The 12,759-nt window shown below is 53.8% G+C and overlaps 4 protein-coding genes across 4 annotated transcripts; 2 read left to right on the top strand and 2 right to left on the bottom strand.

Moving 5' to 3' along the window:
- Positions 1 to 343: 343 nt before the first annotated feature.
- Positions 344 to 1,155, bottom strand: PG986_007993 (uncharacterized protein; the record flags this gene model as incomplete). Its single annotated transcript, XM_066844215.1, has 2 exons — positions 344 to 845; positions 923 to 1,155. The coding sequence occupies 2 exons, from the start codon at positions 1,153 to 1,155 to the stop codon at positions 344 to 346; spliced, it is 735 nt and encodes a 244-aa protein (XP_066700327.1).
- A 985-nt stretch (positions 1,156 to 2,140) lies between these two features.
- PG986_007992 (actin polymerization protein) lies at positions 2,141 to 4,486 on the bottom strand (the record flags this gene model as incomplete). Its single annotated transcript, XM_066844214.1, has 3 exons — positions 2,141 to 2,544; positions 2,608 to 4,381; positions 4,442 to 4,486. 3 exons carry the CDS (start codon positions 4,484 to 4,486, stop codon positions 2,141 to 2,143), a joined length of 2,223 nt encoding a protein of 740 aa, XP_066700326.1.
- Positions 4,487 to 5,727: 1,241 nt separating this feature from the next.
- Positions 5,728 to 7,337, top strand: PG986_007991 (ATP-dependent RNA helicase dbp5; the record flags this gene model as incomplete). Its single annotated transcript, XM_066844213.1, has 4 exons — positions 5,728 to 5,945; positions 6,029 to 6,514; positions 6,576 to 6,813; positions 6,864 to 7,337. The coding sequence occupies 4 exons, from the start codon at positions 5,728 to 5,730 to the stop codon at positions 7,335 to 7,337; spliced, it is 1,416 nt and encodes a 471-aa protein (XP_066700325.1).
- Positions 7,338 to 9,786: 2,449 nt separating this feature from the next.
- On the top strand, positions 9,787 to 11,907 carry PG986_007990 (uncharacterized protein; the record flags this gene model as incomplete). The annotated part of the gene is made up of 1 exon (XM_066844212.1): positions 9,787 to 11,907. One exon carries the CDS (start codon positions 9,787 to 9,789, stop codon positions 11,905 to 11,907), a length of 2,121 nt encoding a protein of 706 aa, XP_066700324.1.
- Between the last annotated feature and the right edge of the window lie 852 nt (positions 11,908 to 12,759).

The following is a 12,759-nucleotide window of genomic DNA, read 5'->3' as shown; positions in this document are numbered from 1 at the left end:
TGATGGTCATTTGTGGTGCTAGTCGGTTCCCATGAGGTCGAGGATATTTAGCTACGCCCACGTAAGATACGGATCGATGCGCCTTCCATCTACCTACGAACAAATACGGGTTGCACGAAATGGAAGCGACTAGTTGCATTTGGCAGACGCCGTTCGCAGCTTCCCCTTGGACTTTGGCTCAATTCGGAAACTGTTACTCGACTTGATACATAAAAAACTGAGCGCAATCTCATTTCTAATCTTGCATCGAGTTACTCGTGAAACGGGATATATTTACATGGACTATGCGAAGCTCAAGTCTGCTAGTTTTCTTCCCCTGGACTCGACACTAGTATAGATGCGCCTAGAGTGCAGCACTGTCTAAGTGTTTCTGGAACTCGGAGTCGATGAGAGGCACCGTGGCATCGCCGAAGTCAGTAGTAGAAAGAGCGTTCTGTGCCACACTCGTCAGACTCTCCCACGCGACCAAGGGCTGCTGCTGGCCGACGGACGCGGTGAAGCCGAGCGAGTGGTCGAGGAGGCCGATGATGCTGAAGTACTTGATGAGAACGCCGCTGCCCTTGAAGGGTGGCGTCTTGGTCGTGGTGTACTTGCCGTGGCCCGAGGCCGCGACGCCCAGGACCGCGGCGTCGAGCGACGCGGAGGCCAGCCACACCACGATGGACTCCCAGTCGTGCCGGTGCCCGATGCCCAGCCACGACTCCCACTCGGACGGCTCGTCCTTGGGCCAGTACCAGGCGTACATGATGGCGTGGCTTCCGTTCACCGTCGCCGCGCGCGAGTAGATTTGGCCCGTGCTGACGAGGCAGTCGGCAGATGGGCTGCCCTTGGGCTCGAGGCCCTCGCTGTCTAACGCATCAGCATATGGTATCTTGGTCAAAGGCTTTCTTCAAGACAGATCAGGCGAAGCTGCTCTACGCACTTGGTATTACCCTGAGCATCAACAGCTGGATAGGGAACGCAGCCTGAATCGCGAAGTAGGTAAGGCTTGTATTTCAAGTACAGCTCGCCAGCGGTGCCGGAAGGCACTGACTCGGGAAGACCGACGATGTCCCCGTTACCGATGGGATCGCGCTGCTGGATAGGGTCGGCGAGGGCCAGGCGAGCAAGGATCGCGAGCCCGAGAGCGGCCTTGAAAAGCATGCAGAGACCCATGACTATATTATATGGGTTGGGTAATATGGAATAGGAAGTCTAGGTAAAGATGCGCAGGTTGATACCTTTTCCTCTCGTTACTGGATAAAGTTAAAGGGGCCACAAAACCTAGAATCTGGGCGCGCAGCCTGCCTTTTTATATACTTGCTCATTCCATAGTAAGCAAGACTGTTTTTACAACGAGAATATGCGATACCCGTATACACCATCAACATGAGTTCCTGGAATGCATGTCTAGCCCGGGTCGCCAATGAACATGGCTTCCTCAGAGCCAGGGGGCCATGCTAAGTCCGGAATTGTTACCCGGCCATAACAAGTATGTACATACACACGCCTATGCAGGTTCCCCCACCCCCTGGCAGAAGGCAATACTACCATCCGAATCCTACTGGACCCTGCTACCCGCCCTTAAACCACAAGGCAAGCTGAAAAGATACTACGTTACTGCCGACTTGCCCCAACCTGATTCCAAGCCCTAATAACGTACGATCTCCCTGAGGTGGCTTTGGTTGGGGCGTTGCGTTGTCCCTAGTTACGGGCCAATCCGGGTTATGCGTCAGTTGGGATCAAATCACTCTCAACACGTTCTACTTGTTGCTGACCGTTTCGAACAGCAAGATGTGCACGCGAATTGGCTAGGTGAAGTCATGGTGGTCTCACAACCAATATCAAGAACAAGGCAGTTTGTTGATAATTTGTCACGTACACAAGGCTAAGTAAAGCTACACCGGCAGTTGTCGGTAGCGACTTGATCGAATCGCAGCCCAGCTTGTATCCGAGGCCCTATGCCTTACCCAAGGCCAAGTGGTGCCACATCCTTTCTCCGTGCATATAAATATAAGGCTGTGTTTTGTGAAATTCAGACTGAAAGGCCGGACCCATCCCGAAACACCATCTTCTCAATGCTAGTCCGTCGAACTTGGTGAGCTTATGAACAAAGGCCAAGACCGAGGTGGCCTTGGAATCTATTTTGAAGAAAGGCGAACTACGCCTGCTCGATTTGGACATAGCTAGCAGGGACGCTCTTGGTGGCTCCTCCCTTTTCAACCTCGGCCCATCCATCGCCAGGGTCCTCCTTCACCAAGACAAAACGTTCGCCTTCGGCCATGTTGTGTTCGGCGTCGGTTTGTGCTGTGTAATCATACAGCGCCACAGCATATTTGAGTTTCTTTGCTCCTCGACGTGGAGCAACAGCGGGACCCTTCTTCTTGCCAACAGTCCCAATGGAAGAACCCGAGTTTGAGTATGTAGAAGTAGGACGATTGCTAAAAGATGATCCCGTGTGCTGCGGCGCGATTGCGGCTGGAGCGCTTGGGAGGATCTCGAGGTACGTTGCAGGCACAAGACCTTCCTTGTATCCGGCTCGTACCTTAACCCAACCGGAGCCATCTACGCTAGTTGTCAGTAATGCCTCAAATTAAGTTGTAAAATAAAAGGTCGGGTTCTTCATACCGTCTGGCTCTAGTATCGTAACGTCCCTCCCCTCAGGAACTGAGATCTCGCCATCACCACTGGCATCAAACGTGTACAGCATCTTGCCCTTCTGTTCTGGTTTGCTTGTCGCAGAGCCATCCGCAGAACTGCTGGGCAGCTCACTAATGTACGCGGCTGGTGGCGGAGCGACTAAACGACTCTTTCGTGTTGTAGATATAGACGGTCTTGGGCCCGATGGTTCAGGGGGCGCTTCTTCGCTAGGTGCGGGAGGCGCGGATATGGATCCGCTCATTGAGCGGTTGGCACTTGCAGCGTACCCAGAACTGAGAGAGTTCATCGTATTGGAGCGACTGAGCGTGGGTAGCTCTGCGACGTGATCTGGAGTGCCCGTAGCAGGCTTCAGTAGCGTGCTGGCCGCGGTCTGCCGCTCAGATTTGTACTTCTTGCGCTCCTCTTTCGATAGCTCGCCAGGACATTCCGCCGGCACTTTCATCTCGCACTTGCTGTGACAAGTATAACCACAGTCTCGGCAGTCGAAGCCCTTCGCGGACAACCCCCATATTCTCTCCCCACAGAGGTCGCAATTGGTGGGAATCTTGAACGTTTGCGATTTGAAATTGTGGTTTTTCGCACCCAACGTTACATCGCCAACGGCTGCCGTGATCGTAGACGTCTCTACCTCGGCCGTTAGGCGCTTTCGGTCGACTTGGTGCAGGTCTTCCTGCATGGCAAAAATTTGGGTCACAACCTGGACCTCATCCTTTTGCTCGGTACCCTCTCGAATGCGTTGCTTTACCCTCTTGATACCCTCGACCTCCCTGCGTTTCTTATCCACTTCGCGTCGCAGGTCTCCCAGTTGGCTCTTTGACTTGTTCAGAACATTTCTCAAGTAAACCTTGGCAGAGTCGTCGGTGACCATAGTATCATCGTCATGCCACACGGGGCTCGGCTCAAAGACTTTGTCGGCAGGCTCCTGCCACGAGCCCTGGTTGTGCTGAATGTACATGAGGCTGTCAAGGTGGGGAAGGTTCCTCTGGATCTCCCGGTTCATATGGCCGACTTGCTCGTTGCTCTGCTGCAGCATGGAGGATTCCAGATCAGCGGCCACAGTCCACAGTCCATTCAGCTTCATGGTCTTGAACTCCGCTAGGTCCTGCAGGCTGTCCATGAGCTCGGGCACATACTCGTGATAATACTTCTCCTTCTGCTTGTTGGTGACGTTGATGGTTATCAAGTAGGTATTCTTCAGATTATTCATCTCGAATATCTGCTGTTGGTAATTGCTTTGAGCCTTGGCCTTGTCGAAGGCGGATTCGGTCTTTTTGCGCTTGCTTTCCACTTCTTGGCAGACTGAATCGTATTTGCCCTTCGTCTTCCGAAGGCCGGCGTATGAAGAGTCCCTTTCGCCCTCAAGTTTGTCTGCATACTCGACGTGCCGTTTGCGCAACTCCTCGAACTTGGAAGAGTAGAACTTGAGAGGGTCGGCGACCTTTGTCACAAGATCGTTGGCATAACGTTCGTGTTCGTCGGCGCGCGACTCGAGAGTCTTCAGTTGCGTCGTCCAAGTGACCAGAGAGGCGCTCTCTAAGGAGCCAGGGGTCATGGCGGGGGTGTCGCCGACGCTGAGGCTGGCCGACTTCTTGTTCTTCTTCTCGAAGTACTTCTTGGCGAGGGCGTTGAGACGGGCGCTGTGCTCCTTCTCGAGGGCGCTTCGGTCGCGAAAGAATTGTTGTATGTCGTCGAGCCAGGCAATGCCGTTGGCAACCCACACGTTGGCCGGCTTGAAGCCATCCTAGTACCGGTTATATCGAAGCCCGAGAGACGTAGGCCTGAAACGGAGATGTTGTCGTACCTTTAATTCAGCGCCAAAGGAGGGCGCAGCTTCGACTTCGGCCATCAGTTCGCGATGGTATCGGGAAGTGGCGGGGTTAATGCGAGCATGCAAAAGAGCCGGGTAGTTGGGAGGATGCGTAGGGTGTAAGCAGGTGGTATTCAAATGAACAGGTTTCTATTGACCTAGGTAGAATTCAAAAAGAAGAATGAGCTTCAGTCCGTGGATGATGGCCTTGATGACGGAGCCATAGCAGATGTGAATAATAACACCACGACCTCGGGTGAAGGCGCAACGGAAAACGTTGTTGTGTTGATCGTTGATCGTAGTTCCAAGCGTCCCTGACTTGAGCGGGAGGTTCGTTGCTACCCTCCCGCACTCAATCCCGTGCTTAAGGTGAACCTTGGAAGTAGCCCATACAATTGGAGCCCAAGTTTGCGGTCGCGGCACCCCTGCCTCTTCGCAACGTCCAGACCCCACAGTCTCGGAACGCTGGCTACGTAACGTATAAGTACTTGGTTGAAAGTACCTGTAGCCAGCCGCACCACTCACACGAGTCGGTCTGCGACAAATCAGTAGAATACCTAAGAATACATAAGCCTTGCGCCTTGGGCGTAGATGGTCTTCTTTTATGCACATGCGTATACGTATGTACATACTTCAGTCATTGCATTGGCGACCGGAGAATGAGTCCTGCCCTCAGTGGCCTGTTAATGCTCAATGCTCACTTTGTAGGCATGCATGGCTCGACGGACAAGGCGCCTAAGCCAGCGCCACAAGTGGGCAGAATGCACTAGTAATGTTGATTGATCTACTGCTGAAAGATGGCCTTGTGGCTGTTTCTGGATGCCTGACATCTTTATGTACCTCCCTCATTAACCCCACTAAGGCCTAAGGCTGGGAGGCAAGAACGTACTGGTAGCTACCCCGCCAAGATCGCGAATGCATTCGTAGCTGCCATCGTTTCAAAACATCGAGACCGACCAAAGAAAGGCCTTGCTTGTTTGACCTTTCCGTCACATCATCCAGACCAACCCCCAGGTATGCAAACACCTTTCTGGGCAGCTTGTTGCTTGCAATTCCACATTTAATCCTGTAAACTGACATGGCATAATCTGCCGGCAGGTCTCCCATTATTTCCCGGTCACTCTGATCAAACCTTTGGATTGCAACTTCCTCAGACCGCCCACGCCGTCGAGGAAGGCCTTCTGGAGTTCGAGCTCATCCTTCGCGCATTTCACACAAACTCGCGCGACCTACAACCCCCTCAACACCTAGCACCTTACTTCCATACATCAAGCACGACGATGTCGGACCTTGCATCGCGCATCACCGCGCCCGAGGCGGCCGCCCCCAACCAGGATATGGGCGATGTCGAGACAGCACAGACCGATGGCGCTGGCATGATTGGAAACGGCTCTGGCCTTCAAGAGGTCAATTACGACGTCGAGGTCAGCCTCAACGAGCTGCAGCGCGACAGCACCAACCCGCTCGGTTCGGCTCACACCTTTGAGGAGCTTGGTCTGTACGTGCTACTTCCCGCTCAACATAATCATAAGTAAAACTTCAATGTGTATTATACTGACTGACCATCGACCCTTTGCATAGTCCCGGCGAAGTCTTGCAGGGTTTGATGGCCATGCAGTTCCAGAAGCCCTCCAAGGTCCAGGAGAAGGCTTTGCCGCTCATGTTGGCAAACCCTCCTCAGAACATGATTGCTCAGTCGCAATCTGGTACAGGAAAGACCGCGGCTTTCGTCACGACTACACTCTCTCGTGTCGATTTCAGCCAGCCTACCCAACCTCAGGCTCTGATCCTTGCCCCGAGCCGTGAGCTGGCACGCCAGATTCAAGGCGTAGTTCAGACTATTGGTCAATTCTGCGCGAGCTTGGTGGTCGCTGCCGCCGTTCCCGGCGCTGTTGCCAGAGATACGCGCATAGAGGCGAGCGTTGTCTGCGGAACGCCTGGAACCGTCATGGACCTGATTAGAAGACGGCAATTCGACGTGTCCCAGTTGAAAGTTCTTGTTATTGACGAGGCCGACAACATGTTGGACCAGCAGGGTCTAGGTGACCAGTGCGCTCGAGTGAAGCAGTAAGTCATTTGATTGCCCCATGCATGGCTCACAAACACCAGCTAACGTTTATCTTGAAAGGATGCTGCCACCTACCGTCCAGATTCTCCTATTCTCGGCGACATTCCCTGACGGTGTCGTGAAGTACGCCGAGAAATTCGCCCCCAACGCCAACCAGATCAAGCTCAAAGTCCAGGAGCTTACAGTCCGTGGCATCTCTCAGATGTTCATGGACTGCCCCGATGAGAGCCAGAAGTACGCCATTCTGTGCCAGCTCTACGGTCTGATGCAGATCGGCTCCTCCATTATTTTCGTCAAGGTAAGTGAGGCAGCTCCAACTGCCGAGACTCGTACTGATTTTTACTGCAGACACGTGAGTCCGCCAATGAGATTATGAAACGCATGGTGGCAGACGGTCACAAGGTGACGGCCCTTCACGGAGCATTCGAAGGCGGCGAGCGAGATGCACTCATCGACGAGTTCCGATCGGGCCGCACCAAGGTCCTCATTACGACCAACGTGCTGGCTCGAGGCATTGATGTCTCGAGTGTGTCAATGGTCATCAACTATGACGTTCCCATGAAGGGTCCTGGTGAGAGAGAGCCTGACCCAGAGACCTATCTTCACCGAATCGGAAGAACCGGTCGCTTTGGCCGTGTTGGTGTCAGTATCACGTTCATCTACGACAAGAAGAGCTTTGATTTCCTTCAGCAAATTGCCGAAAAGTACCAGATCGACTTGATTCGTCTGGTTCCCGACGACTGGGACACGACGGAGAAGGAAGTTCAACGGGTCATCAAGTCGAGCCGCGCACAGTCTGGCTTCAACCCCAGTGCCAAGTAAGCACTCGGGACGAAGACACTTGTGCCTGGCCTATCGACGCAACCCCCACAATGTGTTGTATGGACCAGCATAAACTCGAGAGAGGAAAATGCCTGGTGGCTGGTTTTGGGGAGCCGAGTCGATTGTTTGGCGAGTCAAAAAAAAAAAAGAACTGGATGCTGGATGGGAGAACGAACATGTTGCTATTTGCCGAGCCAGAGAAAAGACTAGAGGACATGATGATGAGATGATACCACCAACCAAAACAAGTTGCGGTAATAATGAAGACAAACTACCAAGCCTGTGGATGCATCGTTTTGCTTCAACTGTGACACAAATTGCATACCCTCCCCTGCCCATGAAGGCGCCTGGAAATCGAAAGTGTGCCTATACTAAGCTAATGCTGTTGGTCATAAGAATAGGCACTGCCAGTAAGTATAATAAGAATAAAGTGTTGAAGAAATAGGGAGGTTTACGTTGAATCAATATAGCATGTAAGTTGGTAGGAATGCATACCTACCTAGATTACATATGTGAGACTGTGCTTCGCCTGATTTCTTTTGGATTTCCTACCATGGTTGCGGTGCGGCATTGCTGCATTTTATTCTCTTTCCTGCCAACACATGCAGGGAAACGGGGCAGGGGTTGATTATACGTGTTGGAGTCGCCAATGCCAAGCGGGAACCGACATGACACACAGGAGTTGCCATAGTATATCTAGACAGGTTGCATCGCATCCAGTAATCTGGCTCCTGCGGAGTGTGAAACGGAAGAAAAGGACTTTACCTCCTGAGACGCAAGCGACTACTTGTCGCAGTCTTGCAGCCGATGACATTGGGCACCGCCACCATTGGCTGGGAGGGTTACGTGAGATGCGGCCAGGTTCCAGGCCCAGGGCTCGTCGTAAGCGCCCTGCTCTCGGCGCCCAAACCGGGAGGGCTTTTTAGGCGCGCGCACCCCGTACCACCACACACAGACAGAGGCTTTCATTCTACCTGCCCCTGCACAGCCCGCACGCATCTCTTACAATAGAATGCAGCCAATGATCTAAATTTACTACCCGCATTCCTCTCGCACCTCGCACCTCACACCTCGCACCTTGCACCTCTCTCCATAGGACAGACGGACCCGCTAGGCATGCTTCGGGTTGTTCTTCAACAGCCCGCCCAATCATATCCGTAGAACAGACAACTTGCCGCCGATGACTCCAGGACTCAACATGGGCGCCTCTTTCACCCCAGTATCCTTCATACCTTAACCGATTTCCGGGCTGCTTCGCCATGACGCGACGTGCATATTCCGCTGCTGCCGGCGCTGCTGCCGCTGCTCTCCGTAGGGCTAAGCCAGGCCGAATCTGAGGTACCTGCAGCATTTCGCGTCCTATTTCCACGCCTGCGTAATATTGGTATACTATGCCACTCATGTCATGTACGGGATGATGTGGTGGCTTCCTGTCTACATCGCTCCAGCCTGGCCAGTGTTGGCTGGCCTGTATCTCTGACCCGGCCTTCATCTGGACCCTTCTCGCCCTCCCCCTTTCTCCAGCGCAGGCGCAGATTACTGTCTTCACTTCTGCAGCGGCCAGCAGTTCATGCTTCCCACCCTCCCGCTTTCGCATTCTCTGGTCATCTTTGTGAGACTTCAGCTATCCTCCTTTTACCAACCCTTGCTTTCCGTCCGGTGGGCTGTGCTAGAACCATGTTGAGATGCCGGGCGTCTCCAGGATTTCTCTTTCTACATTCATAGGTCAGTGATATCCGATCTCCTCTTCCTTCCACTTCCCAAAAGATCAAATATCGACCGGCCTGCCCTGAGACATTCCGGTTGCGTGCCGACCCGAACCAAGCGCCTGCGTTAGGCCAAGCAGGTCCGAATACTAGGCAGTTGTCCTGGCTACGAAGACCGCGAGACCACTGCCTCCCCAGAACATGGCAAACCATGGGCACCGTCGTCGAAGAATACAGAGTGTTGACACATCTCCTTAGATGTTTTATAGAATGGCGCTCAAGCCTCTATTTCGACGAGTACTGATATGGACATCAATATCAAGCGCCATCACTCACGAGATAATAAGTCTCCCATCAGAGGTCGCCCAGCTCATCCCAGACTGCGCCTTACCTTGCTTCACATCCTTAATAAAAGAGACCAACTTTGCAGCGAACTGTGGCCCATCGCCATCGCTACCGTGTCTCTGCTCCACGAGCACACAATATCCAGACAGCTATACGGTGGGGGAAGTGGCCCTCCAGTGTCTAGCTGGTCTGAATGAAGTCGGACACTGCCATGGCGTTCCAGTGGGCTGTGAGTAGTTCTTTATCCGCTTGAAAAACTACGAGACTGACAATCCGAAGCCCCTGGAGCCGATCGAGCTTATGGCATATGCTACAACCAGCCGGGAGCCTTGCCAAATACTCATTCAGTCATATCCATAACGTTGTCGCTTCCAGTATCTTGGTCGACGGTTCCCACAATGACCTCGTCCAGAATGGTCCCGATCATCTCGGCGTCCCATACCATGTCAAGTACGGCTCCAACAACGACGACGACGACAACGACAACAATATCGTCCTCGCGCGGGTCGACGACAGTGGTGATACCTGGGACACTGACCCCTACGCGTCCCACGCCCAGCTCTTCGTTCTTCACAAGCGTCACACCGGATGCCACGGCATCCAGTGAGCCTGCGCCTACGAAAGAGGCATCGAACGACAGCTCGGGTCTTGGTACCGCTCAGATAGTGGGCATCTCTGTCGGTATTGGCGGCGCTGTACTACTAGCTCTGGCGGCAATCCTGCTTGCCCGATGTATGAGGAAACGGAAATACCAAAACTTCGACCAGGAGGGCTTTATCGCGGTCAACGGAAGAGACAGCGCGGGTGGGATGAGTGCAACTGGGATTTCTAGCCGCCAAGGAAGGCTATCGATGGCAACGGCTCGACTCACCAAGATATTCCACATCTCACCGCCGATCCACAACCCGCAATCGCGGCAAGAACCTCAACCCTCTCCCAGCAAATACAGCTTCAAGATCGATCGAAACACCATCGGCCTCGCCATCTCAAGGCCACGGAGCGAGGCTATTTCCAGAAATAGCCTTTTGGCACGGCCACAGCCTACATTGCAGAGACAGCCATCCAGGCTGCTGCCGCCCAAGCCCACAAGACCTCCGAGGCCGAACCTGACTTTGAACATACCTTCTCGAAAACCCGTTGCCTCAGAGTCGTCCCAACCTCCACCCACGGACAGGACGAGTACAATGACAAATGTGACCGGATTTGCGGACCTTGACACGGAGGCACCGGAGGGCGCAATATGGCGGCCACCACCATCAGATCCCCAATCAGCAACAACCTACTACGTTGCCGACAAATGGGGGAACTGGGTGTTGAGTAACCACACAAGACGCTCCGAGCTGGCGCAGGTGGCTGAACCTGCGGAACTCGACACATATACGCCGTTGACCAAATCGCCAGCAGAGAAGAGAGAGGAGGAGGCCAAGGCAATGGCAGCGGCAATTTCGGCGGCTGCCCTAATGCCCGAAAAGCGAAAGTCTAGAAGGGCGTCGCGCCCAGGCCAAGGATCTGCGGACAATAATGCGTCGCGGCGTGTGTCGAGCTATTACATGCAAGGCAGTCCCGCAGCCGGACGCTCACTCACACGTCCATCCGGGCCATCGGGCACAGGGATGGCGGATAGTGTAAGCCGCAAAAGGATGGACCGGAAGAACTCAAAGGATTCGAGGGGTTCCGCAACCACTATGGACACGTCTTCCTCCTATGGGCCTTACGATGAGGACTCCCCGGTCGAGCCTGAAGTCGGACGGCTCTCTTCGTTGTCTCCCGTGATGGAATCCCCCTCTCCCACCACTGGCCGATCACCTATTCAATACCCGAAGATCCACGGTCGATTAGACGGCGCAACCATCCGTCTGGTCCCACCCCCTAAGCGGCCCAACTTCATGGCTTCGCCGCCTGGCCAGCCGAGTCCAACGCTCGGTGCCGTGCTTCCCGTCCAAGGCTCGCCGTCCGCCTATCCTCCTCCCCTGAACCCGCGGCGCCCCTGGCAACAGCAGCCAGGCGCACCGGGGCCGTCTCCTCTGGCGACAACGTCAGGCTCGGGATTCTCCCCCGAGCCCAAGCCCAAACCCCAGCCGTTCCCTACTTTTCCAGTGCCCCCACTGAATATCAACCGTCCGGGATCTACGGTGGGAGGACCGAGTCCCGAAGTGGCGCAGAATCCCCTACGTCTCGACACACGCCAGCCGCTGCGGCCCCAGCACATCTCCTCGTTCGTGTCGCCCGTAAGCGCCGCGGGAACCACGAGCTCCACCACGAGCTCCCTCTTGGCCAAGAGGCTGGGCAACGAGAAGGCGGCGGCGCTGTCGCTGGACAATGGCCCCAACAGGAAGCCAGGTGGGCCGTGGAGGCGACAGGGTGAAGGAGGACCCAACGACCCGGTGCTCCTGAGTCCCGAGATGGCGGGCGGTGCCGGCATGAGTACGCCGAGGACTCGTTTGCCGGCGACGCCGACGTGGCAGCCGAGGCTGACGCCGACACGACGGGGCGACCATCTCTTTCTGAATGTGCAGTAATCGAGAGAAAGAACCACGACTTCTTATGTGTGACAATACATATTTCCTATTTTCCCCTCTCTCCTTTCACCTTATAATGGCAGAAGTTTTCCTTTTTCAAGCCTACAGACCTATATCACCCCGGTCTGGATATATACCCCCTACATCCTTTATATACTTCTCTTTAGTTGTAGTGTATCTCTCTCTCTTTCTCTCTCTCTCTCTGTCTGTACAACAATATTCAGCATCCACACACCATTATCATTACTTTCATTATTAGCTTAAAATCATACGAACGGAGTCCATTGGCGGGCCCTTTTGCCGAGGGGATGCAGAAGCATCAGTCTGGGAGGCGTTCACTAGGAGTTCAGGAATGGCTTTGATTTTGGGGGGGGAACCAGATTTGCATTGGCTTATGAATTACCGCGGGTAGAGGCCAAGCCGACCAAAAACTATGGCTTGCAGTCTTCTTTGTTCTTTTGCAAAGATACAAGATGTAATATATATTTGATATAGGTAGATGAGAATCACGAGTTCGCTTCTTACTTCAATCGTCACTCCATCTCATTTCCAGTTGTATTCAGCAGGCAAAGAAGGTAAAGTAGGTAGCAATAGAGGCTCGGTAGCAATACAGGTGTAGCTTTTAGGGGAGTTGCGCTAAGAGATCCAATGCATGGGGGGCAGTTCCGCAGTGGGGCAGAATTTTTTTGTTTCCCCAGCTTACTTACTTTCGCTCTCTCTCGATCCAACACCAGGCTTTCGCTATTCATACCAGCGAACCTGAACAGCATTTGTCTTTTTGAAGACGCAGAAGTCACCTCTTCATCCAAGCGGCAGTCTATAACTTGCCTGCTCCGGAACACCGATTCACCC

Source organism: Apiospora aurea, assembly GCF_038362705.1.
Source record: "Apiospora aurea strain CBS 24483 chromosome Unknown utg000005l_segment0_segment0, whole genome shotgun sequence".
Classification (NCBI taxonomy): domain Eukaryota; kingdom Fungi; phylum Ascomycota; class Sordariomycetes; order Amphisphaeriales; family Apiosporaceae; genus Apiospora; species Apiospora aurea.
The sequence above is the reverse complement of the archived record's forward strand: the minus strand, read 5'-3'. Positions and strand labels throughout refer to the sequence as shown.